The sequence below is a fragment of the Cricetulus griseus genome, chromosome 2 (genome assembly GCF_003668045.3).
Source record: "Cricetulus griseus strain 17A/GY chromosome 2, alternate assembly CriGri-PICRH-1.0, whole genome shotgun sequence".
Lineage (NCBI taxonomy): Eukaryota > Metazoa > Chordata > Mammalia > Rodentia > Cricetidae > Cricetulus > Cricetulus griseus.
In genome coordinates this window covers 224,208,021-224,234,774 of record NC_048595.1, presented here as the reverse complement: position 1 = coordinate 224,234,774, position 26,754 = coordinate 224,208,021, and the positions used below count along the sequence as shown (strand labels likewise).

The 26,754-nt window shown below is 44.2% G+C and overlaps 1 protein-coding gene and 1 pseudogene across 1 annotated transcript in view; one reads left to right on the top strand and one right to left on the bottom strand.

The window, feature by feature from the left end:
* Tmem241 (transmembrane protein 241) overlaps positions 1–16,023 on the bottom strand; it is a 112,794-nt gene extending 96,771 nt beyond the window's left edge. The window contains exons 1-3 of the mRNA XM_027404332.1: positions 15,878–16,023; positions 14,492–14,538; positions 8,723–8,800 (exon numbers count right to left, since the gene is read on the bottom strand). Coding sequence (XP_027260133.1) covers positions 8,723–8,800; positions 14,492–14,538; positions 15,878–15,949 — 197 coding nt within the window. The 5' untranslated portion in view covers positions 15,950–16,023. The remainder of the gene's footprint in view (positions 1–8,722; positions 8,801–14,491; positions 14,539–15,877) is intronic.
* Positions 16,024–16,137: 114 nt separating this feature from the next.
* Positions 16,138–18,860, top strand: LOC100756454 (annotated as a pseudogene).
* The last annotated feature ends 7,894 nt before the right edge of the window (positions 18,861–26,754 follow it).

Here is a 26,754-nt window from a genome sequence, read left to right as displayed (position 1 = left end):
TTCCACCTCCTTCGCTGCCTCCAGACTGGGACCCAGACAGCCTGGTAGTGACTCTCACTATCAACTTCCCTTCATCTGATAAGGTCTAAGAGGCTACTTTCTCTGGCATTTTTGCTCTGGTTCTCCTCCTCCTCTCCTTTTTCCCTCTCCCTCTCCTCCTCTTCCTCCATCTGTCCCTAGTTCTAGGGCTCATCAGAGCCCCTCGGTATAACGATAAACCTTTCCGCCAGCTGCCCGAGCCCTGCCACCATGTGGGCGCCCAAAATAACACAGAGAGACTTACAATAGGTACAATGCTGCTGGCCAACGACTAGGATTTCTTATCCACTAGCTCAGTCTTCATTATCAACCATAATTACTAATCTATATATTTTATAAAGACTTAACAAGAACGCCTCCTGGCACTCACATGATGACTCCAAACTCCAGAGAAAAGAGGAGGAGGAAGAGAATGATTTCCTGCTTGTCCCTGCTTACATTCTGAGTCTGCCTGGTATGTCACTTCCTGCCTGGATCATAAGACTTCTCTTTACTACATTTCCCAGAATACTCCTCGACTCCTAATTCCGCCTAACTTGCTTCCCTAGTGGCCAACAGTACTCTATTTATCAACCAATAAGACAAACATACACAGAAGGATGTCCCCCATCACCTCTGTCTGTCTGTCCATGGTGTTAATAATAACTTGATTCCTGGTAATAATCTCAATGCCTTGGATCACCTGTCTTGTTCACATTTCAATAATATCCAACAGTGTAAGATGGGCTAGATGATTTTCTAAGTGCTTTGAGCATTCAGAATAGGGTAGACAAACCTCCAATGTGCTCAAGCTTTAGTTATGTATACAGAATGTTTGTTTGCTTTTGTTTTGAGAAAGAGTCTCATGTAGCCTAGGTTGGCCTTGAACTAACTACTTAGCCAAGACTGACTTTGAATTCCCGATCCTTTTACATCCACCTATCAAACATCAGGGTTATAGGCATTCATCACCATTTTTCATTTGCATTTTCTACTTACAAAGCAATATAGAAATATGGGGTGTCCTTGAGAACAACAGAGACTTTCTTGGAGAGCTAGGGCTCTGAAAACTCAATCCTACTGTGGTGGTTTGAATTAAGAATGGTCCCCACAACCTCAAATATTTGAATGATTATTTGAAAGGATTAGGATGTATGGCTTTGTTGGGGTAGATATGGCTTTATTGGAAGAAGTGTGTCACTGGGGGTGGGTTTTGAGGTTTCAAAAGCCTATACCAGGTCCAGTGTCTCTCTCCTCCTGCTGTCTGCAGATCTGGATGTGGAACTCTCAACTGCTTCTCCAGCACTATGTCTGCATGCATGCTGCCATGCTTCCTGACATGATGATAATGGACTAAACCTCTGAACTGTAAGCTAGCCCCAATTAAATGTTTTTTTTATAAGAGTTACTGTGGTCATGGTGTCTCTTCACAGCAATAGAACACTAAGACAACCACATATAGCGTTTTGGTTCTTCTCTCTAAAATCTAAGAATAAAAGGAGGCAGACAACCTACAAAATGGGAAAGATCTTTACCAACCCATCTGGACAGAGGACTGATCTCCAAAGTATACAAAGAACTCAAGAAACTAGACATCAAAAGACCAATAACCCAATTAAAAATGGGGTTTAGAGCTGAACAAAGAACTCTCAACAGAGGAAGAGAACTCAAATGGCCAAAAAACATTGAAGAAAATGCTCAACATCCTCAGCCATCAGGGAAATGCAAATCAAAACAACCCTGAGATACCATCTTACACCTATCAGAATGACCAAGATTGATGACAGCTTATGCTGGAGAGGATTGGAGTAAGGGGAACACTCTTCCATTGCTGATGGGAGTGCAAACTTGTATAGCAGTTTTGGAAATCAGTATGGTGGTTTCTCAGAAAATTGGGAATCAATCTACCTCAAGACCCAGCAATACCATTTTTAGGCATATACCCAAAGGATACACACTCACACCACAAGGACATTTGCTCAACTATGTTCACAGCAACATTATTTGTAATAGCCAGAAGCTGGAAACAACCTAGTGCCCCTCAACTGAAGAATGAATAGAGAAAATATGGTACATTTCCACAATGGGCTACTACTCAGCAGTAAAAAAAAACAAAAACAAAAACAAAAACAAAAAATAACATCTTGAAATTTGCAGGCAAATGGATGGAACTAGAAAAAGCCATCCTGAGTGAGGTAACCCAGACTCAGAAAGACAAATATAATATGTACTCACTCTTAAGTGAATATTAGACATAAAGCGAAGGACAATCAGCCTACAGGCCACAACCCCACAGAAGCTGAGTAACAAAGCAGACTCTAAGAGAGACATACATGGATCCACCTAGGAAAGGGAAAAAGACAAGATCTCCTGAGTAAATTTGGAGTGGGGGTGCAGGGGGAGGGTAGAATGAGAGAAGGGAGGAGGGAAGGGGAGTGGGAGAAAATGTAAAGCTCAATAAAACAAGTAAAACAAAATTTTGAAGAAAAAACAAAGGAGACCAGAGAGTTGAGAACGAATTTCAGTTCTCAGGTAGTTAACAACTGCTCATAACTCCAGTTCCCATTCACTCATCTGACCTCAAAGGTACCTGCACACATGTAACATTCTCCTCTCTCTCTCTCTCTCTCTCTCTCTCTCTCTCTCTCTCTCTCTCACACACACACACACACACACACACACACACACTGCCTTATCCCACCGGCGGCCCCAAGTGAACACACAGAGATGCTATATTAATTATAAAACTGTTGGCCAATGGCTAGGGCTTCTTATTAGCTATCTCTGTCTTAATTATTAAGCCATAACTGCTAATCTACATATTTCTACATGGCCTTATCTTACCGGAGAATGCCTGGCACATCCTATCTTCCAGTCTCTACACAGTGTCCCCTCTGGCAGGCTCTCTGCCTACCTTTCCCAGAATTCTTCTCATCTCCTAGTCCACCTATCTTACTGCCTTTATTGGCCAAAGTGTTTTATTCATCAACCAGTAAGAGAAACATATATACAAAAGGACACCCCCCCTCTCTCTCTCACACACACACAAAAGTTAAAATAAAAAATAGTATAATTCATGAACCACAAAGGATCATTTAGAGAGAAATTTATTACATATTCATGGGTAGAAGCTTAAGGAGTTTGGGGAGAAGAAGAGGGAGAGGGAGAAGGAGAGTGCTCCTGTGTAACAGGAGGGGCCCCAGAAACAGGGCTCCTTTCAAGCTGCTAGTCTGGGGGCTTTTAAAGGGCTTGCAGCAGACACTAGAGTGGGGTCTGGGAGAAGGGTGAGGGTGAGCTGTTAGTCCAAGTGGCCCAACCAGGTAGGAATCTGGGAGCCTCCTCTCACTTTCAGTCACACAATCACTAAGACCTCGAATCAGATGTGCTTATTTAGAAGTGTGCTGGTTAATTTTAGGTAGACTTGACACAGGCTAGAGTTATCTGAGAGGAGGGAATCCCAATTGAGAAAATGCCTCCATAAGATCCAGCTGTAGGCAAACCTGTAGGGTATTTTCTCAATTAGTGATTGATGGGGGAGGACCCAGCCCATGGTGGGTGGTGCCATCCCTGGTCTGGTGGTCCTGGGTTCTATAAGACAGCAGGCTGAGCAAGCCACAAGGAGCAAGCTAATAAGCAGCACCCCTCCGTGGTCTCTGCATCAGCCTCTGCCTCCAGGTTCCTGCCCTGACTTCCTTCAGTGATGGACTATGACGTGGAAACATAAGCCAAATAAACACTTTCCACCCCAACTCGCTTTTGGTCACAGTGTTTCATTGAAACAATAGTGACCCTAACTAAAACCAGGAGACAACAAAGAAACGGGGACCAAAACCCTCTCTGAGGTTCTCAGAATGGCTGCTTTGGGATGGCTGCCCCACTTGACCAGTTCCTATCTCCTGTTCTCATCAAAAGTTGTCCGTTCACACAGATACACACTGACTCTGGTCATGTTCCTACTGACAGCTGGTAAATAACAAGGCGAGAATGTGAAGTCAAGCTCACCCAGCCTAAGCTTTCAATCACATCTCTGCACTATGGCCACACACCCATAGTGTGGGAGACAAGGTTACAGACAGTAACCTGCAAGTAAAAAAGCTAACAGGAACATGTCCATTATCACAGCCCTGCCTGCAACAATAGATGTCTACCTGCCCAACCAAAAAGTGACTAGAGAGGAGAGCATGCCATCCCCACCCTCACGGACCAAGAGATACTATAGATGGTGGCCATTCCCCTAGGAAAAGGCTTTCCCACTTCTGACTTGTCACACTAAGCTTACAAGGATCAAACCCGCATCGGGCCATGTGCCAGAAGTCCAGCACTTAAGCCACAAGCAGAGCACTGATGAGAAAGGAACTGGTGCTTAAGTCATGCCGGCAGCTGGCTTGGCTGCAGCAGCCCCGGACTTCGGAATGTAAGGTCAGTAAAGTCCCAGACCTCTGGACTTGAGTCCCTCTTAAAATAAACAAAGGAAACTCCTGCTGGGTTACAGACTCTAAGAAATGAGAGTATCTGCACTGCTCACTGTAGATGTGAGGGACAGAAAGCCCTAGGGAAAGTCTACTGTGCCAATCCCTACTCTGCATACAAAGACAACTTCAACCGGATACAGAACAGACTCCTGGGAAATGTGGCAGGGAGGCTGGGTTTGCATTTCGTTCCAAACATCTGGGCCAGAACCCAGGCACAGGACATTGTGGCTTACACTAACCAGCCATCAGAGCTAACAGCAAAGAGCAATATATGTGCTCATGAGACAGTGGTTGCCCTTGAGCCAAAAGGGGTGCAGGCATTTTCCTTCCAACTTGAGATGCCTTCAGAGGTTGTGTAACTGGCCTGGCAGGGATGAAGACATTCGAAAGGTGTGTCTCTGCCATTAGCTGTCAGACTCCTCCAGGAAACTAGAATTACCCAGAAGTCTCAAGCTGGAAAAACAGAATGCCTGGGCCAGCCAGAGGAGAAACTTGCCTACCTGAAAGAGATGTACAACCCATCAGGTGACCTACAGAAGACATATTAATATGTCAATGGTGGGCAGGTCCACACATTGCCAGGACTGCTTTGGCTTACATAACTCTGGTTCTGCAGTTAAACTGTCACCTCACTTTAGGACCCAGAAGAAAATTGTGGGGGTGAGGGGACATCAATGGACTTCTTTGTGCCTCCCCCCAGTATCTTTTTCTACTTTCCACTGTTAACTTAGCTATTTTAATTGGTTTATTGGGGGTAGATGCTGAACATGGCTTATTGGAGCACAGGCTGTGACCCTAAATCTGGAACAGTTAGCTGTGGGGATCCCTCCACCACATTCTAACATTAAGAAAAATACTGTAGATCTAGTGTGGTACACACCTATTGTTGGAAAACTGAGAACCACCCACATTCCAGAATCAGATGCTCACCCAGCCAACCTTCAGCCACTAAGTGCCAGAAGCCACTTCATCACCAGTGACCAAATGGGACACTTTTCCACTGTTGCCATGAGTCTAGCGCCCTTTATAAAGCCTGTACCTTCACAGCTTGCTCTTTCTTTCCCATCCTCTCTCAGAGGAGGCCTATACACACACACACACACACACACCCGAAGCACACCCCCAATAAATTTCTTTCATGAGGTCTATTGTGTGGTGTGATCTTTGCAGCAATCCTTAGCCCTCCAATCACCCAGAGGCAGAGGGAACAAATCTCTATGAGTTCAAGACCAGCCTGGTCTACACAGCAAGTTCTGAGCTAGCCAGGGCTACACAGTGAGACCCTGTCTCAAAAACCAGGAAACAAAAGAGAAACACTGCAATTACAATCCAGGACATGCCCAAAAGGAGTCAAATGTCACATAGTAACATTTCAACAGCAATCAGATCCTGTGGCACATAATGTCTCATAATCTGCTTAATTTCACAATTTGCCAAGGCAAAAAGCCACACCCAACTTACGGATAATTGAATTAATGACCACTGACTTGCATTAATAATAATTAACCTATACAGACCAGCAATGGTGCCACACACCTTTAATCCCAGCGTTGGGAAGGCAGAGGCAGGAGGATCTCTGTGCTTTTGAGGCCACCCTTGTCTAAAGAGGGCCTATGGCTGCATATTTAAGTCACTCTTGCATTTTTTACTATCCTAATACTATACAAGTGTTCTTGAATATATTGTTTTTACTATCCTAATACTATACAAGTAGTCTTTAATATATTGTTTTCTCACATGTGTAATTTGTTTTTTATAATACTCGGGAAAAATTCCCAAAAGTGCTGTTCAAAGCTGCAGGCCCTGAAGTTTAACTAGTTACAAAATCACTTTGCAGAGGGGCTACACTGACCCGGCCTCCTTTAAAGGCCTAACATTGAGTCTAAGAGCCAAAGGCCTGAACATCAGGAATGGAGGAGGCACCTTTCCCCACTTTTAAATCATCATCTGGTGGCTTTGGCCTCTTGCATGTGTTAATTCTTTCATTTCCTTATTCCCCCACAAAGGAAAGAAAATAGAATTAAAGTCTGCAGTGGCCCTGGCAGGCCCTCAGGTCCCTCTGGGGAACCACTGAGCCAGTGCCCGCACGCATGTTTGCATGCATATGCTCGTGTGTGCATGGGGGGGGGGGTCCTGGCTGGAAGGACTGCAAGTGCCTCACCGAGGGGTCTGGTTTGAGAACTGTACTGATTTGCCATGCCCCTTAACTGACTGAGGAGCCCACATACTGCATCTCATTTGAATCCTAGGTCTGTTTTTTCTTTTGCATGTCCCCCCCACAACCACTAAGAACTGTGGGAAATTAAGGAAAGTCTGTTGGCATACATCATAAAACTGTTTTCATTGAGATGAAGCCTAATTAAATTAAATCACTTGTTTTTCAAATAGAGAGAACATCTGCTCCCTGCAAATATTCAGCAGTGTTTTGTTATGGGTGCCTGGAGGGCTTGTCAAACAGAATTTTCCAAAGTTCTGTATTCTGCTGACATCTAGTGGACCTAAAAATAGCTTACAAACTCGAAAATAAGAGAACAAGTTCATACATTGACCACTGGCATTGCCTAAAATAGTAACACCCTATCACTGTAAAATCAATACTTGTTTTATAAGTAAAAGGACTTCAGCATATTTTTCCTAGTTTGTGTGTGTATCTATGTGTACATGTTTGTGTGTGCACTCATGTGTGCACGTGCATGTGCATGTGGAGACCAGAGGTCGAATTCAAATGTCTTCCTACACCTTAGTTTTTTTTTTTTTTTTTTTTTTTTTTTTTTTTTTTTTTTTTGAGGCAGGGTCTCTCACTGAAGCCAGATAGCACTGATTCTGCGAGGCTGGCTGACAGTAAGTTCCACTCTGTCTCCACCTCCCCTGCCCCTGCCAGTGTTGGGGTTACAGGCAAGCACTTCATTATTTTTTTAGGGAAAAAGTAAGATTTAATAAGCCACTTTTCTAGATTAGATCAGCATTTATATGCACATGAATTGTGATGTAATAGAGTCAGGAATAATTAATGAAAAAAGAGGCCATGAATTTGAAAGAGAACAAGGGGAGGTATATGGAAGAGTTTGGAGGGAGAAAAACAAAGAGGGAAATGATGTAATTAAATTATAATCTCAAAACCTTAAAGAATTAATTTTTAAATAAAATAATTTAAAAATGAAAAGGCCATGAGTTGTTTTCCATGCACGCTCTCTGCTTCATGTTTGTAGACCAAGATGTGAGTTCCCAGCTATTTCTTAGCCAGGCCTCTGCACAGCCATCATGGACTCTAGTCTTCTGGAACTGTAAACCCCAAATAAACCCTTCCTTCATTAGGTCGCTTTGGTCCTGGTGTTTTATCACAGCAACAGAACAGTAACTAATATGTTGGTACTTTTCTTAACTATTATGTAAGTAGAAAATAATTTAATAAAAACTCCCAAAAATATTTAAATCTACTCTAGTAAGTTCTCTGTAGCCATCCTTAAGCCTAAAACAAAGGCAAGTTAATATGGCTGTAGCAAGCTAAATAAATGACCCAAAGACTGATAGTTGGGTTCAAGCTTCAAGCTGAAGATCAGAAAAACAAAGCAGCTGGTTACTAGCTCTCACTCTACCTCAGGCTGAAAGGGCTGATCCTGTCTCCACAAACTCTCACCAAGCCTCAGACTGTTGCCTCTCCTAAGCATAGCTGGAGAATCCTGAGACTTCAATGTCTTTCTATCCTCAGTGTGGCTGGAGTATGATTGCCTGATACTGACTACTGAAAACCCTGCTCCTATCTTCTATACCCCTCTAGTGCTGGGTTTAAAGGTGTGTGATCCCAAGTGCTGAGATCATCTTTGTGTGAGCTGTTTCTCTTTAGGACTGGATCAATCTTGTGTACATCTGTCTACCTCTTAATCCACCACATCCTAGCTTCTGTCTGCTGGGATTAAAGGTGTGTATCACCACTGCCTGATCTCTATAGCTTGAGGCTTGCTTTGCTTTCTGAATCCTCGGGCAAGCTTTAATAAATCATAAATAATATATCACCATATAAGGAATTATAAATGTGTGTCCTAATAATTAAATATAATAATGATGACACGATTCAAGATTTATCTTATTATAAAATCACTGAATCTCAAGGTTGGAAAAGAACTAAGAGACCAAACAGCTCAAGCACACATTCAAGTTTCCGGGTACAGTATAATACATATTGAAGGCAAGTGTGTGGGAACCATGAGTCAGTGACAAAGAGGCTGTTATACCTTAAACTGCTGTTGATCTCCACCCAGCCCAGTTTCCATGACACATGAAGCAAAAGTCCACCGATGAGAGTCTGCCACCTGGGAAGGACAAATGTCCAGATGAGTTACCCGAGCCTGCAGAGTTCAACGCCATCCAGCCAGGACAGGCCTGCTGATGGCCACTAGAACATATCTCCAACCCTCCCACATCTCTCTCCTCCCCCTTTCCCAGCTAGCCTCTCATTCCTCAGACATTTTCCCATCTCCATTCCTTTGAGTCCAGCTCTCCAGTGAGTACTGACATTCTTACTCGCCTCTTCTCCTCCTGGACATCCCCTGCACCTCATCCACAGCCACAGACAGGAATGACTTCCAGATCCCCGTTCTCATCCAGGTACTTCCACTCTGAAATTCCACAGACTCCCAATTAAGTCACCTGCAACATGCTATCTTAGACATGCCCCAGCGCTGGTCATCATCCTACCGCCTTTAGTCAGCCAGCTGAGATATCCCCTCAACCGTCTTCCTAGCCCTTCCTCACACCTCACTTCCCTGGCCGGCTTGGCAAAACCCTCACCATTGTATTTATCGCCATAATAGCATTCGCATCCAAGTGACCCCCCCCCCCCGGGCCCAGTTTTTGTTGTAATTTAGTCTTTACCTGTCTTGCACCTGGTCCTTAGCATCCTATGACTCCTGAGGGTTGTCCCCCACCGTTCTCTACCTCGTAGCAGTTTTTTTATTTCTAAGCTGCTAACTAAATCATGTCACTTCCTTGTTTTAAAAATGGTTTATTCTTCCTCAGCCCCTTCAAGGCCACATGCACCCTGGGTCATAAAGCTCCCTAGAGGAAAAGTGCTCTCACCAATACTGTCAGGGACAAGTGCTAGAACACTCCTCTCTCCCTCACTGTGCAAAGCACAATAAAATGCCAAATGAGCCGGGCATGGTGGGACATACCCGTAATTCCAATACTTGGGAGGCTGAATGATGGCTCTGTGGCTAAGAGTAGTCCCTTCTCTCCAGAGGGCCCATGGTCAGATCCCATCACCAGTGTTGTGCGGCTCACAACTGCCTGCAATTCCAGCCCCAGGAGACCCATCGGCCTCCTCAATCACTGAATACACACTTATAAAAATAAATCTTTAAAGAAAAGAAGGAGGGGGTTGTGAATTCAAAGGTGTCTCCTGGAGATGAAAGAGAGGTGACAATTCCAATAATTCTCTTCAGCAATGTTCCTTATCCTTATTCAGGTGTTCCAAGTAACATCCAGCTTCCAGACCTACCACAAATGCAGCAAATCCCCACTGATCCCTTTAAAGTGCACCCACAAAGGAAGGAGCCACTGTTCATGAAGCCACCCAAGTATCTCAAAGATTCCTGGTGGGTCCACGGCTCCCTCCGCCCTCATGCAGCTAACCTCTTCCTGATAGTGTTACTGCTAACCCTTTACTTTCCACTGACTACCATGATCTAAGCCATGTCACATCCATGTCCAGGGGTCACATCTGACAGCAACCTGACCTCTTAGGACCCTCTTAATGTTTAGTTTAGTCAACTTTATATTCTAGATGACTCATTCATACATTTTAAGAGCCTATTTTTAGTCACAAATGGCATGAGACACCTCACCTCAAAAATGACTATAATATACCCATGTGTTGTAATATTAGGCTGAGAACCCCTGGCCTCCAGAACAAAGTCCCTCATGTGTGACTCAAAGCCCTCTTGACTTGGGCCAGCCCCTCCCCAGGAGACGCTCTCTCTCCCTGCCTTGAGGATTCCCAGGGCACATAGCCTGCAACCTCCTAATGTGCCAGGCCATTTCTGACTTCTTGGAATTTGTGGGTACTACCCCACTACCCATGATATCCCTCCATTTCCCCATGCACTAAGAGACAACTGGTCAGTAGTAAGAACCATTGTTTCACTGCCCAGCCAAGAGCAGAACACCCAGTCCATGCCATGAATCAGCCTGACCTAGAGCAGAGCTCTGAAACTGGTCGGTTCCTCCCAGAGACACAGTAGTTTCTGTGTAGCCCTGATTGTCCTGGAACTCACTCTGTAGACCAGCCCTCAGAGATCCACCTGCCTCTGCCTCTGCCTCTGCCTCCTAAGTGCTGGGATTAAAAGTGTGCGCCACCACCTCCTGGTTCTCACGCGCATGTGTGTGTGTTTGTGTTTGTTTATGTTTGATTATATATGTGTCTGTGCATCATGTCTGCAGTGCCTATGGAGGTAAGGTGAGAGTGTAGAAATGGAGTTACAGACCACTATGAGCTACCACGTAGGTGCCAGTGAGTGCAGCTGGGCAGTGGTGGCGCATAACTTTAATCCTAGCACTTAGGAGGCAGAAGCAGGCTGATCTCTGAGTTCGAGGTCAGCCTGGTCTACAGAATGAGTTCCAGGATGACCAGGCTTACACTGAGAAATCCTGTCTCAAACAACAACAACACGATAAGATGGTTAACAGGTAAAAGTGTTTGCCACCAAACCTGAGGACCTGAGTTTGATTCTTAGGGCCCACATGGTGGAAGGAAAAAACCAACTCCTGGAAGTTGTCCTCTGACTTCCACCCATTAAGTGTGGCACATGTACACACATAAATAAATAAATAAATAAATAAATACAAATAAATGTAAAATTTTAAATAAGAGTAGCTGGTGCTCCTAACTACAGAGCTACTTCTCCATCCCCCAGTCTTAAAAAAGCATGAGTGATGTATTCTATTCATATTTAAATGGCATAATGCTGAAAACAATTCAATGATGGTGAATGTTCTTCTGTGTATATGTTTCTTAATGGTTGATGAATAAAACACTGATTGGCCAGGCAGGATGATAGGTAGGACTAGGAGACATGGGGAATTCTGGGAAGTGTAGGGAGAGAGGAGTTGCCAGGTGATCCCAGGAAGTGACATGGCTGGGCAGAAACTGCCACAAGCTAACCATAGAGGTCTGGAGGTCTGTACAGACAGGCAGGAAGTGACGTAGCTGGGCAGAATCAGAATATAAGCAGGGACAAACAGGAAATTGCTCTTTTCTTCTCTGCAGAGATGCTGAACAGTTGAGATGTAAGACACTATGTAGTTGTTGCCCCCAGAGTTCAGAAGAGGGCATCAGCTATCTTGGAGCTATAATTGGAGCCCACTGGGAGCTGCCATGTGGGTTCTGGGAATTGAACCCCAGGAAAATAGCTAGTGTTCCTAACCACTGTGCCATCTCTCCACCCCTTAGCTCTTTTCCCTAAAACAAATTGACAAAAGAGTATCCAAAAAGAGACTACTGAAGACTATTGTTTTCAGGATCCAAAGGTAAAAGAAAGGATTTCACAATAAATGGGCATATGAAAAGTTGGTTAACTATTGAGGGAGGGACTATCTTCTCAGAGTGACCATACGCTTATGTAAGCTAACAATAGTTAGGGGCTTTACCAAATATATATGAACAGCTGTAAGATACCTTCATGGAGGAAAATAGTCATAAATGGAAATGCAATGGCAATGACCACAAAAGAAACAGCATGTTTACCCATAAACATACAGTATTTAAGGAATAAAATAATTAAAAGGTAAGTAAATTGCAAAAATTTTTCCAATAAACATAATGGTCAAGAGGTAGTACCATTTAATGTTTTTTGTTTTTGTTTTTTTTGGTGTGTGTGTGTGTGTGTGTGTGTGTGTGTGTGTGTGTGTGTGTGTGTACACCAAAGGGGACCGGACAGAAGAGGGCATCAGATTCCCTGGATCTGAAGTTACAAACAGTCTCAAGTTGCCTGATATGGAAGCTGGGAGCTAAATTCTACTTCTTGAAAGCACTCTTGACCACTAACTAAGCCAGCTTCTCCAGCCATAATAGTTATATCCTTAAAATGTAAAAATTTTACTAAAACCAGGATCCCAGCTACTGGGAAGGCTGAAGCAAGATCATAAATTCAAAACTTGCGTGAATTTCAGAATGCATTTAAAGCCAGCCTGAGCAATTTAGCAAAGCTTTGTCTTAAAAAGGAAATTTTAAGGGCTGGTGATACAGCTAGGTAATAGAGAGATCTCTAGCAGGTGTGGATCCTAGGCCCAATTCCCTGTACCAAAAACAACATGCACCAAATTAATAAGAAAAATGCTATAAACTCAGTGAAAATAAGTGGGTAAAAGCACAAATAGAAAATTCACTGAAAACAAATAATAAGTGCAAGAAAACTATCTGACCTTATGAATACATTAAATTGCAAACAAAAAAAAATGTTACTTGCTCATGAAATTTGGAGAAAGGAAAAAATAAGAGTCGTAGTTTGGATGTGGTATTATAGAAACTTCCATATGCATGCAGGTTTAAAAGGTAAACTGGGGTGGGGAGATGGCACAGTGGTTAGGAGCACAAGCTATTTTCCTGGGATTCAATTCCTAGAACCCACATGGCAGCTCCCAATGGGCTCCAATTATAGCTCCAAGAGATCTGATGCCATCCTCTGAATTCTGGGGCAACAACTACATAGTATACATAAACACATACATATATACATACATACAGGCAAAATATTCACACACATAAAACAAAACAAATCTTAAAAAAAAGAAATCGGTGAAATATTTTTTAAAAACTATTTATTGCTAAGCATGGTGGCCCAAACCTTTAATCTCAGCACCTGAGAGGGAGTGGCAGGCAGGCAAACTGTGTGAGTTTGAAGCTAATGTGTTCTACATAGTGAGTTCTAGGACAGCCAGCCAGAACTAGGTAGAGAGACCCTGTCTCAAATAAATAAGAAAGAAAGAAAAAGACCACTAAAGAAGTTTTCTTTTACCAAATTTCTTAGGCGGGACTATCCAAGAAGTTATTCCCAGTTTGATAGGTTCAAATACAAAAATGTCTGAGGCTTTTATGCTTCCTAAGTGGGACAACTCACCTCTTGTAAAGTCAGCGATTGACATCTGAGTTGCTCTTTTGAAGGGTTCACGGAGCTTTTGCACAGCTTAGTCACCAGGCACACCTGGCAAACCAGGAAGTTTCCATATGGCTGAGAATTGCTTAGGTAATGGTTTTGGTATGTGGAAACTGACTTGCTAAAGGTATCCTCTGTGTGACAATAAAGAGGTTTTTGCATAGCTACACTCTAGCTGAGAAAGAACCTATGTGTTCAGTTGGAGCCTCTGGCTTGCCACTGTAAGGTCAAGAAAGCCCCATTCCTCTCTCCAGCCTTCCCCAAATTACACCTGCTCAGAGTTCCATGTTTGTACAAGCTGCCCAATTCCCTGCATAAGCGCTCAGCTTTTGAACACACTTGGGCCCAAACCCAGCTTGTGGCAAACACATCATCACCCCTCACCTACAATCTCTAAAACTTTCCTGCCTTGGCTTGGGTGCATGACTTCTCTGGCTTCATTCTCTGAGGTTGGTGAAGCTGACCTGGAGTTGCTTTGCACAATATACCTGTGTTATACTTCTTCAATTTGGCTTGATCTGGGGGAGGTGGGCATAAAACCTATTACTATGTGGTTCCTAAAACTGTTTCAACGAACACTTTAAGACATTGTTTGGACATTTCCTACAAATGCATATGAAGGTAGTTAAATATATTTGCCCTGGGAGTTAGAGAGATGGCTCAGTGGTTAAGAGCACACGCTGCTCTTGCAGGGAACTAGAATTCAATTCCCAGCACCATGTCAGGTGGCTTACGACTACAATGCCCTCTTCTGGCCTCCATGGGTACTTCATTCATGTGTCATATATACATATACACACAAACGTACAAATTTAAAAAAACAAAATCTGTGGGGGAAAAAAAGATACTCACCCTTGGAATAATGTGGGGTAGGTAAATTTCAGGACAGACAGGACATACTGAAAAACAAATACCAGATTAATGGACATTTTGAATGACAGAGAATTGAAAAAGCATATACTAATATTCCTATTGAAAAAAATCTGAGTATGCTTTGTAAAGGCCTTCATCCCCCCAAGTCATGAATGGGCAATAGAATGGTCTTCCAAGTTACACTGAAGAGACCAACTGGGGTGAATTTATGTTTTTGTTTTGTTATTGCTTGTTTGCTCTTGAAACAGGATCTTGTCTGTAGTCCAGACTGGCCTAGAACTTGCTATGTAACTCAGGATCCACGTAAACCTTTGGCCTTGGCCTCCTAAGTACTGGAATTACAGGCATGTACCACCATATCCTGATTTATTATGTACAATTTGTTGATATAATGTATGTATGTGTGCATGTTCATATGCGTGACTGTGGGCACAGGCATAGCCCATGTATGGAGGTCAGAGGACAAGCTCAGGGTGTCATTCTGCCTTCCACCTCATGTAGGTAGGTGTCTTGCTATTTACCATGGCATATGCCAGGCTAACTGACCATGAGCCGCTTCCTATCTTGCTATAGGAGTGTAATCACACTATTACAACAGGCTCAGCAGTTAAAAACACTGGCTACTCTTCCAGAGCATCTGAACCCATAATGGCTCACAACCATCTGTAACACCAGTTCTTGAGAATCTAGCGCCATCTGGGCTCCGCAGACACTGCAACACATGCTGCACAGACATACATGCAAGCAAAACAGCCATACGCATAAAATAAGAACAAACAAATCTTTTTAAAAATTAATAATAGCCGAGTGTGATGATCACACCTACAGATCCCACAGACCTTGGGAGGCAGAGGCAGAAAGATCCACTAAACTCAAAGCAACTTCTGCCTCTCAAGGTTTTACACCCTTGGATAAAGCGGAAATGCTTCAAATGGAGATAAGACTAAGGGAGTCAATCAGTGGGGTAAGGGCTGATAAATTAATCTTTTCCTCTGCTTGTGGAACTTTGGTTCCTGGGGCGGAAGGTCGTTGGGAGTGGGGCAGAATGTGTTGACTCCTTCCACTCTTCCTCTGTTTGCGTATATATGTATTTATTTTCTTGAGACAGGGTTTCAAGTATCCCAAGCTGGCCTCAAACTCCTGCCTCCACCTTCCAGGGGCTGACAGTGTGAGTGCTGGGGATGGAGCCCCAGGCTTTGTGCACGCAGAGCCACATCCTCCTCTTGAAAATAGTCCTCTGGGTCCGAAACGAAGTTCCGGGGAGGTGGACTCAGGGTCGGTTTGCTCGCCAGCCCCGGCCAGCTTCTGTGACGTGGCACTCACGGCTGGCAGCCCACGCGCAGTCGCCGCCGCCCGCGCGCTCACCTTGTTCGTGAGGTGAGAAGCCAGGTAGCAAGTGCAGAAGGTGAGGCCGAGCAGGGACCGCCTCCCGTTCATCTGTCAGCGCTCTCTGCTCCTCGGGGACAGCGGCGCCACCGCCCGGAGCCCACCCGGCCGCCTCTTTCGCCGGCCACGAGGCTCCGCTCTGCCAATCAGAGAGCAGCTCGCCCGGACGCCCGCCTCCTTAAAGGGGCCGCTCCGCTAGGAAGCCTCAGCTTCGCCGCTGGCCACGAGTCCTCCTGGTGGCAAGACCCGGGACCTCTCTCTGGCTGCGGGTGGTAGAAAATGATGGACCAGAAAGTAAGCTCCAGAAGATGTCACAGCATTCCTTTATGGTTTGAAGGAAAATGGCCATACTTATTACTGAATGACTGGATGAAAATGCTCTAGGCTTTACGAAATTTTTCCAATTTTCTGCCTTGCTTCCGTTTAACCTTGGCAAAAATACAAATTAACCAAAATAGAATTTTAAAGAGGCTAGAGAGTGTAAGCATTTCTAAGGATCGGATGGGATGGACAGAGATTCTGGCACTAGGGAACCACGGAATAATGAGTGTTACAGCTCGGATCGAACGGTATTCTGGCACTCAGGAGCCTAGGAATACCACAGGTCACAGTGGCCCTAGTCCTGGCCACTCACTCACTGGCTGGGGGCCAACGTGAGCTAAGCCATTGGAAGGGCTCCATTGATGTAGAGATGTACAGCTCAACTCAAGGCCTGCTCATGGCTAACTCCTTCAGTGATATGTTTGCTTCGTTTTTTGAAGCTGCCCATTTCTGGGACCCATTGTATTGTCCGTGCAACCATTGGTTTCTCCCTCATGGCAAAGGGGCAAAAGGGTGTCTAGTGGTCTGAGCTGATAAAAATCATGATGTCTTGGTTCATCTCTCCACTGCTTTCTGGTATTAAGTCTGGAATTTTATTCTTCCTTGTTCGTGCATTCATCCTTCATAAGGCAGATCCAGTTCTGAATGGCTTACATGCTTTTCTGGTTTTTTTATGCCTATTCAATTGGAATAAACCTCTTTTCTATTATGTATACTGGAGCACGGTTGCTGAGCTTTGACAAATTTCCTCTGTGGGGTACCATCCTCATCTCGGTTGGATGTGCAGTTTCCTGTGCCCTTTTTGCTTGGTTCTTTGTATGTCCCAGGATGAAGAGAGAAATTGAATGGGAAATAAAGTCTACCCCCTCCAAAGTCCCTTAATGGAAAAGAAGAACAACTTGAAAGAAGACCATGAAGAAACAAAGATGTGTCTTGGGAATGTTGAGAACATGATCCCGTATCTGAGGTAGCATGTGCCACTGGGCCTCTCTGAGCTGCAGTGGAGGAGAGAACAGTGTCGTGTCATTCAAACTTGGGGACCTGGAGAAAGCTCCAGAGCAAGAGCGGTTTCCCATGGACTTGAAGGAGGAGACCAGCATAGATGATACCATCAATGGTGCAGTGTAGTTAGTTGCTTAATGGAAACCTCGCTCAGTTCAGCCAAACGGTCAGCAACCAAATCAACTCCAGTGGCCACTATCAGTATCACACCATGCAAAGATTCTGGCTTGTACAAAGAGCTGCTTCATAAATTACATCTGGCCAAAGAGGGAGACTGCATGGGAGACTCTGGGGACATGCTGTTGAGGTGCAACAACTGCTATACTTCCTACACCATGGCAATATAAGGCATGGCCCTGGATTCATTCTGTGTCAAAGAGGGTGAACAGAAGGGAAAAGAAACAGAGATGCTGACATGGCCTAATGCAGACACCAAGAAGTAGATTTGAATGGACAGTTACACCACTGAATCTGAGATGGACATGACTGTTAGGGCTGAGAAGGGAAGCAGAAAAGGAAGTAGGGGCTCTCTTGAAGAATGGTATGACCAGGATAAGCCGGAAGTCTCTCCCTCTCCAGGTTCTGCCGATTCTTACAGCCCGCTTTGGGTCATTTGCCCATGGTGGCAATGACGTCAGCAATGCCATAGGTATTCTGGTTGCTTTGTATCTTGTTTATACAATTCAAGATGTGTCTACAAAGATGGCAACACCAGTATGGCTTCAGCTTTATGGTGGTGTTGGCATCTGCATAGGACTGTGAGTTTGGAGAAGAAGGGTTGTCTGGACCATGGGGAAGAACCTGACACCAATCACACCCTCCAGTGGTTTCAGTATTGAACAGGCATCTGCCCTTACTGTGATCATTGCATCAAACATTGACTTTCCCATCAGCACAACACTCTAAAGTGGGCTCCATTTGTGTCTGTTGGCTGGATCCTATCCAAGAAGGCTGTTGACTGGCAACTGTTTTGCAACACTTTTATGGCCTGGTTTGTTACAGTCCCTACTTCAGGGGTTATCAGTGCTGCTATCATGGCAGTATTCAAATACATCATCCTGAATGTGTGAAGCTAGGGTTAACATTTTGTCTGGGACCACCATACACATTCCTATTCCTACAAGAATGCTCAAAGTTAGAGTTAGAGACCAGCCTGGTCTATGAGAGCTAGTTCCAGGACGGCTTCCAAAGCCACAGAAACCCTGTCTCGAAAAACAAAACAAAACAAACAAACAAAAAAAGAATGCTCACAGTGTTGCCAAAGACAGACAAGGGGCTTAAAGTTTGGGAGCCACTGGGAAGGAAGTATAATTTACACTATAATTGCTTTTGTGCTAAATATGAGGTCTCAAAATCAGCTATGTAAAATAGACAGGTTTCCATTGGTTCATCCTAAGGTCCATTTTCTTCTGGGCTATGAGTTCCTGTACATATTTCTCTACTTTTGTATCAGGCATCAATCCCAATATATTTTAATGTTGTCTTTAAGATAACTTATGTGGGCTCTTTTTAAACAGTCAGGCAGAGCCATTTGATGGCAAGAAATAGCTTTGTTGGCCTTACCAGTTTCTTCCCCAACATGCACAGGGATTTAACAAACATGTAACTGAAGCCTCCCTCATAGTCTCTCATAGAAATAGTCATGGTGCTCTGCCCCCCTGTCAGTTGTAACAGGTTCTGTTTACATAGGTGGGAACTTCTTAGAGGGACAAGAATCTTTGGCACAGTGAAAATAAAAGTTTATAGTAACTTCTTTGCAAACAGCTCCTGGACATATTGCTAAGAAGTGTAAAGACAAAGCCTCCTGGCAGTTGTGGGTATTTATTTTGAGATCTTTGGCAGTGTGAGATAGGTGAATGAAGTGCAATGTGAACTTTGGGCAAATTCAATGGGGTGGCCTTCCATGTTCATCTGTCTACCTCTTAAATGAATAAAAAGCCTACAGTTTTTAGAAAAAAAAATAGTGGCCCTGGCCCTGGCAAACAGTGGCACTGGCCCTGGCACTGGTCCACAGTGACCCTGGCCCTGGCCCACAGTAACCCTGACCTGGTCCTGGCTCACAGTGGCCCTGGCCCACAATGGCCCTGGTCCTGGCCCTGGCCCTATCCCACAGTGGCCCTGGCCATGTCCTACAGTGTCCCTGGCCCTGGGCTGCAGTAGCCCTGGTCCTAACCCACAGTGGCCCTGGCCCTGGCCCAACCAACAGCCATAAGCTGAACAGGCACAGGGTTTATATAGGGCTTCTTAGGGGCAGAGTTTTTTCCAGGGAGATTTCCAGGGTAGGGATTGGGCAGATTTTAATCCCTGAACTCAGACTGGCTAGATCTCCTGCTCAGGGATTGGTTAGTTTTCTGCACATGTTTAGGGTCAGATTTGGCTCTGGTTTCAGGGCCAGAGTGTGTTTCTTTCACTGGTCATTTTTAGCCTTTTGGCTCTAATTTTAGGGTCAGGGTGTTTCTTTCACAGACTCTGTTTCCAAGGACAAAGTGTGTTTCTTTGACACTGGTTCAGGGTCAGGGTTATTTCTTTGGTTCTGGTTGCAGGGCTAACGTGTGTTTCTTTGGCTCTGATCAGGGTGTGTTTCTTTGGCTGCCCCTTTTCCCTACAGAGACGGTTCAGTGGTTAAGAGTGCAGAGGACTGGAGTTTGGTTCCCCAGATCCACCTCAGAGACCCCAGGTCCAGAGGATCCCTTCCAGACTCTCTGGGCACCAGCACTCAACAGGTGCACAATAACAAAAGTACATTCTGAAGTACAATATGCACATAATCAAAATTAAAACAAGTCTAAAAAATAATTTAAAAAGAAGGCTGAAGAGGGAGACTTGAATGACCATGATTGTAACAAAAGTCATCCTATTGTGTTGAAATGTCTATAAAAGAAATCTTATCGTACATAGTGCCAGAGGCCTGTAATTCCTGAAGTAGGTTAAGGAAACAAGGGGTTCAAAATTAAGTTCAAATTTCATCCTGGCTACAAAGAGCATCCAAGGCCGATTTGGGCTATGTGAGGCTTTGGGCAACAGACAAGAAGGGAGATGGTATTTTCCAAAGGAGAATTTTAAACATAGCCCCAGTTGCCTAGATATGAAACTAGCCCAGGTGCCAGCAGACAGAAAATGAACAAAGAACATGCTGGTGATTTCAAGGGTAATAAAAGGTGCAGGTGGGCCAGAGAGATGGCTCAGCAGGTAAAGGTGCCTGCTGCCAAGACTGACTCCTTGAATTCCAGAAAAAAAGAAGAAGAAGAAAAGAAGGGATATGAAAAGGGGGACATCACAGGTGTCCAGAAGGAGTGGGAAGAATCATTAGAGGTAGATATAATCAAAATATATTGCATACCTATGAAATTTTCAAAGAATAAATAAAAATAGTCTTTAAATTTTTGTTCATATTGTATTAGGTTTAATCTATGATGGTGAGTGTTAATTATCAACTTGACAGAATTGAGAATCACATGGGGTCTCCTGGCATACCTATGTGGATGCTTTTAATTGCCTTAACTGAAGTGGGAAGAGCCACCATTTTCTCACTGGGGCCCCAACTGTATGAGTGGAGAAAGGAAGCTGAAGAGTGTCCATTCATTGTTCTGTTTCTGCCTGTGCCTGTCAGTCATGTGACAGCTGTTCATTTCCTGCTGCCTTGACTTCCCATCCAGGATGGGCTATACCCTCGACTATAACCAAAATGACCTGACCCATCCTCCTTTCGGTTGTTTCTGTCAAGGTGTCTATCACAGAGACAGGAAAAGAAACAGACATTGGTTTGCACATTTCCCTTAAGATACAAAAGAGTTCAGATAAGTGATTATACTATTTTGTTACTTGACTTTATTTTTAAATTAAATTTTTTTTCAAAATCCAGAATCTAAAGCTGGGTTCTGATGGTGCACACCTTTGATTCCAGCACTTGGAGGCAGAAACAGGTATCCCTGAGTTCAAGGCCAGGCTGTTCTACAGAGCAAGTTCCAACACAGCCAGGGCTACACAGAAAACCCTTTCTTGAAAAAAAAAATCAGAATCTGGACCTGGCTTCTGACCAAACACAAAAATGCTGCCTAATATTTATAAACAAATACTGTGAAAGATTATCGTTGGACAGGAAAGATGGGCTCAGCAGTTAAGGGCACTAACTAGCTGCTCTCCCAGAGGTCCTGAGTTCAATTCACAGCACCCATGGTGACTCACAACCATCTCTAGTGGGATCTGATGGCCTTCTTCTTGCAATAAAGTTGTACATGTAGATAGAGAGATCATACATTAGATAAATAAATCATTTTTAAAAATATTATTGTTGTTCCCAAACACACCCAGAAATTCTAACCATGTGAAAACTGAGATGAAACCCAGAGAGTATGACAAAGTTCCCATCTCAGGATGTGGTAGGTGCACATCTTTAGTCCCAGCACTCAGGAGGCAGAGGCAGGCAGATCTGAGTTTAAGGTCAGCCTGGTCTACAGAATGAGTTCTGGGATAGCCAGAGTTACACAAAGAAACCCTGTTTCAAAAAACTAAAAAGGAAAAGAAAGTTTCTATCATAAGTCACAGAATATATAATTCATATTAGTGTTATGGTAGAAGTTCCACCCCAGCCCCCCATCTCCCTCCAACAAAGGACCTTCCTCCTGCCTCACCTTGCCACCCCCTTCAGCCCACCCCCTATCCACTCCTATCAAAGGATAAGGCCTCCCATGGGGAGTCAACAAAGCTTGGCGCATTACGCTGGGGCAGGACCAAGTCCCTCCCTGCTGCATTAAGTCTGAGCATAGTATCCACCAAAAGGGAATGGGCTCCAAAACGCTAGCTCATGCACAGGGATAAACCCTGGTCCCACTGCCAGGGCCCCCTCAGATAGACACAGCTACATAACTGTCTCCCACATGTTCGGTCCCATGGAGGCTCCACAGTTGTAGGTCTAGAGTTCATGAGTTCTACAAGCTTGGTTCAGCTGTCTCTGTAGATTTCTCCATCATGGTCTTGATCTCCCTTGCTAATATATTCTCTTACCTCTCTTCGACTGGATTCCCAGAGCTCAGCCTGGTTCTTGGTTGTGGATCTCTGCATCTGGTTCCATCAGCTACTGGATGAAGGTTCTCTGATGATAATTGGGGTATTCACCAATCTGATTACAGAGGAAGGCCCGTTCAGGCACCCTCTTCCACTATGGCTAGGAGTCTAAGCTGAGGTCATCCTTGTGGATTCTTGGGGGTTTCCAAATTTCTCCCTTACCCCATAATGGCTTCCTCTATCAAGATATCTCTTTCATTGCTCTCTCACTCAGGACCCTCCCCCAACTCAACCATACCATTCCCTCATGTTATTATCCCCCATCTCTTCCCCTGGACTGCTGCCCCCTTTCACCAGTTTACCCAGATTTCATCTAATTCCCCTTCCCAGGGTGATCCATGCATCTTTCTTAGGGTCCTCCTTGTTACCTAGCTTCTCTGGAGTTGACCACAGCAACCTTATTTTAAAAAAACAAAACAACATTTAATTGGGAGGCTTGCTTACAGTTTCAGAGGGTCAGTCCATTATCAGGGTGGAGAACACAACCTTTGTGCAGGCAGATGTGGTGCTGAAGTAATAGCTGGAAGTCCTACATCTTGCAGGCAACAGGGAGTTGACTGAGACACTGGGCAGTGTCCTGAGCATAGGAAACCTCAAAGACCACCCACAGTGACACACTTCCTCCAACAAGGCTATACCCACTTCAATAAAGCCACAACTCCTAATACTGCCACTCCCTGAGATTATGGGGGTCAATTACATTCAAACCACCACAGCTGGGAATGGATGTAGCTAATAGCCTGGTGACCTCTGCATTATCTGTATGGCCAGACTACACCTGACTTCCCAGAGACTTTTACGAATAGGACCAGGGGTAGATAATAGCCTAGTGACCTTTGTGCTATCTGCATGATAGAGACCACACCAAATCTTTCCCAAGCCCTCAGGATGACACATATGATCTAATTCTAGAGCCTATCTTTATGGAAGAGGTGACATGTACTTTGAAGCAAATTTCAATGTAATTATGCCTAAAGCTTTATTGTGCACATAGGGTTGTGTTACACCAGGAAACTCTTCCAAACTGCACTGTGCCTAAATGTGCCTAAATTCAACTGTCCTGAGTAAGACTTTAGAAGTTTGAGCCAGCACCAGCTATTGAGTCAAGTTGAACTTGATTTCCTTCTGGCCTTACATGGATCATTTCTGTGCTGGCCCTGTTGTTTTGCAGAGACCCAGAGGTTCACACAATTGAAAAATCCACTAGCTATGGAGGAAAGAAAGAAAAGTAAAAGAAAAGCCTAGAATCAATCAAGCTTCAAGTACAGTCTGATCCAGATATTCAACAATATGCCACTGGGGACTATAATGTTGACAGACTCGTGCTTCATTTAAATACTGCAATATTTGGGATAGTCTTTTTTGTACCCTGTGTGAAGTTGTGTCTTTGTCCTTCCTCACCGGCCTAGGGCACCTTCTGATTGGTTTAATAAAGAGTTGACTAGCCAATAGCTAATCAGGAGAGAATAGGCAGGCCTTCTAAGGAGAGATAGGAACTCTGGGAAAGAATCTGAGGATTGGGAGATTCGCCAGCCAGACATGGAGGAAGTCGGACATATGGTTCTGAGGAGAGGTAATGAGTCACAGAGCAAAACAATAGCTTAATATAAATGGATTATTGTAAGTTTTAAGAGCTAGTTGGGAAAAAGCCTAAGCTAAGGCCAAGCTTTCATAAATCTCGGTGTCAGTGGGGCTCACACCTTTAATCCCAGCATTCTGGTGGCAGAGGCAGGCAGATCTCTGTGAGTGCAAAGCCAGCCTGGTCTACAAGAGTGAGTTCGAGGACAGCTAGGGCTACACAGAGAAATCCTGTCTTGAAAAACCAAAAGGAAAAAGTCTCCGTGTCATTATCCAGGAGCTAGCGGTCTGAAGAAAGACCAGCTACACTTAACAGTGATAGTCTTGCCCTCCTACAGGCTTACTGGTGCAGATGATAAACTCTACAGTAACCAACTATGTCAGTTGGCTTTTCCATCTCTGTAGCAAATCTCTGGGAAAATCAACTCAATAAAAATTGATTTGGGCTCAGTCTTTCCTGGCTGAGAGGGTGTGACAGCAGAGCAGGCCTGGGGGCAGGGGAAACAGTGCCCATGCCAGGCAGCCTCCCCTTCTTCCTTCCATTCCTTTCCAGCCCCAACCCTGTGAGTAATGCTACCTGCTCTCCCCTCCTCTTAGCAGATTTTCTCTAGAAACACCTCACAGCACATTCAGGGGTGTGCTTTGCCCATCAAGTTGAAGGTCAAAGTTAACCATCACATTGGCCAGCAAAGGTGACTCAGCAGGTATTTGTAAAGGCATTTCTTCATAAACCTGACAACCTGAGTTCAATCCCTGAAACTTAGGTAAAGGTAGAAGGAGAGAACCAATACACATGCGTGAACACACACACACACACCCAGAGAGAGAGAGAGAGAGAGAGAGAGAGAGAGAGAGAGAGAGAGAGAGAGGGAGACTAACCACCACACCAAACAAGATCCTAGTTTCTTCTTCCTCTCTGCTCTGCAATCTAAACTGCTCAGGTCCCCATGAGACTATTAGGGCCAGAAGTGGCCAGAGTTGCCACTCAGCTTCAAAGCAGAGACCTTCTTCTCTATTTAACAAACAATAATCCTGTGCTTCTTCAAAATAAGACCATGCCTCAGGACAAATGTCCACCTTAAAATAATCACAGCATCTGATGAACTGACCTCTATGCATCTGTTAAAAATTTGTGAAATGATTTGGAAAATGTATAGACAACAGATAAAGAGCACCCAGGTTCAGTTCTCAGCACCCACATGGGCAGCTCACAATTATCAATTATATTATATTATATATTCGTACATATATAACCTTTGTAAAGGCACCTAACAGCTATTTGCAAAATTTAAATTCATTTTAGTTCTAGAAACAAAGGAGCCTTATTTATATTTTCTTTGGAAACTAAAGAATGTGCTGATCCAAAGTTTTGACCCCGAAATTTGTTAACAGTTTCATCTGAGCACTCTTGGGTTCCTCAGCAGGGAGGGAGTGATAGCTGCCATTAACCCTTTAAACTGAATGCTTTCTTCCCTTCACAGCCAAGTGGGCACTGCCCCATTCAAGACTCACTGTTAAATCGTGTAGGTCTAAATGCTGTCATTGGTACACCATACCTGTGGGGAGCCAAGGAAACCTTGAGTGAATGTGTAAAAAACGAAGAAGTCCTGAGTGAATGTGTACTGTTGACAAGGCATTCAAGGACTGAATGTCTCAGGGCTATGGGAATGGCAGTGCCTTCCCTGTATGGGTGAGGCTTGGAACTGGTAAATGGTAAAGCCTTCCTCTGGTACAAGAGTGCTTATAAACAATTGATGAGTATGTGCAAACAAGTAGCAATGGCATCTTTCTGCTCTGATGACTGCAACTACTCCAGTACAAAGACCTCCTACCTAGACTACAATGTACAAAATAAATCTGCTGAGATTTGGAGCTGTTGAACAGTAGATACACATCATCAGAGCTAGCATAGCCTACTTGATCCCAGCTTTCTGGACATTGTGTTTGTCTGTCTATCTTTTCTTTGTTCCCTGGTCATCCTAGTCATGTTTCTAAGACTAAGTAGCGTGTGGAAGCAACACATACTCTATTCAAATTTGTAAATATATATTTACTTATTTAAGACAGGGTCTCACTGTGTAGCCCTCACTGGCCTGAAGATTGTTATGAGGAACAGGCTGGACTCATCTGGCTCTGACTCTAGAGTGCTAGGACTAAAGTCATGTACTAGGCCATATGACAAAAATTTGCACATATTTTAAGTATCTGCCTGACCTTTTAGGAGTACGTAATTGGCAATATCAGGTAAACATTTTAACTATTGATTGATACACAGGCATACTGTTAGTTAGCCCACAAACCTATGCTAAATGGGAATTCCATCTATGATGAATCACACCCCCCTGTCCCTACGGCTTAACTTGCCTATCTCCATGCCTCAGGTAATTCTGAATGTCCTCTAAGATTCACCACTCACTAATATCCGGAGCAGAGAAAGAGGTAGTGTTCTTCACTCTTTTCAGCATAGCTCCAAGCCATCCTTACTGCCAGTCCTTGGCCATCTAGTCCCTGAGATCTCTAAGCTTCTTGATCATACCACCTCTTAGCCTCACGGATGCAACCTGGATGTTTTCTGAAGTCTGTGGCAACTGCACATTCTTCCACCCTACTCCAAGTACTGTCATCTTGCTGAGTGATTTCAGAAGTCCATCTGGATCCCTTATTCAATACCCTAACACTTTACCCTGGTCTTGTAAGCATCCCAGCCTCAATCTTGCTTCCACTTCCTTGTGGTTTCCTTTTATTTGAGAATGTACTGCACAGCACACTACCAAACTCTGCGCCAGGAGCAAAAGTGAGACTTGAAATTACACAGACGACTTAACATATTTAAAAGATGTGGCAAGGCAAGTCTAGGCAGCCCTCGATAACGCACTGAGTTACTTTATTTC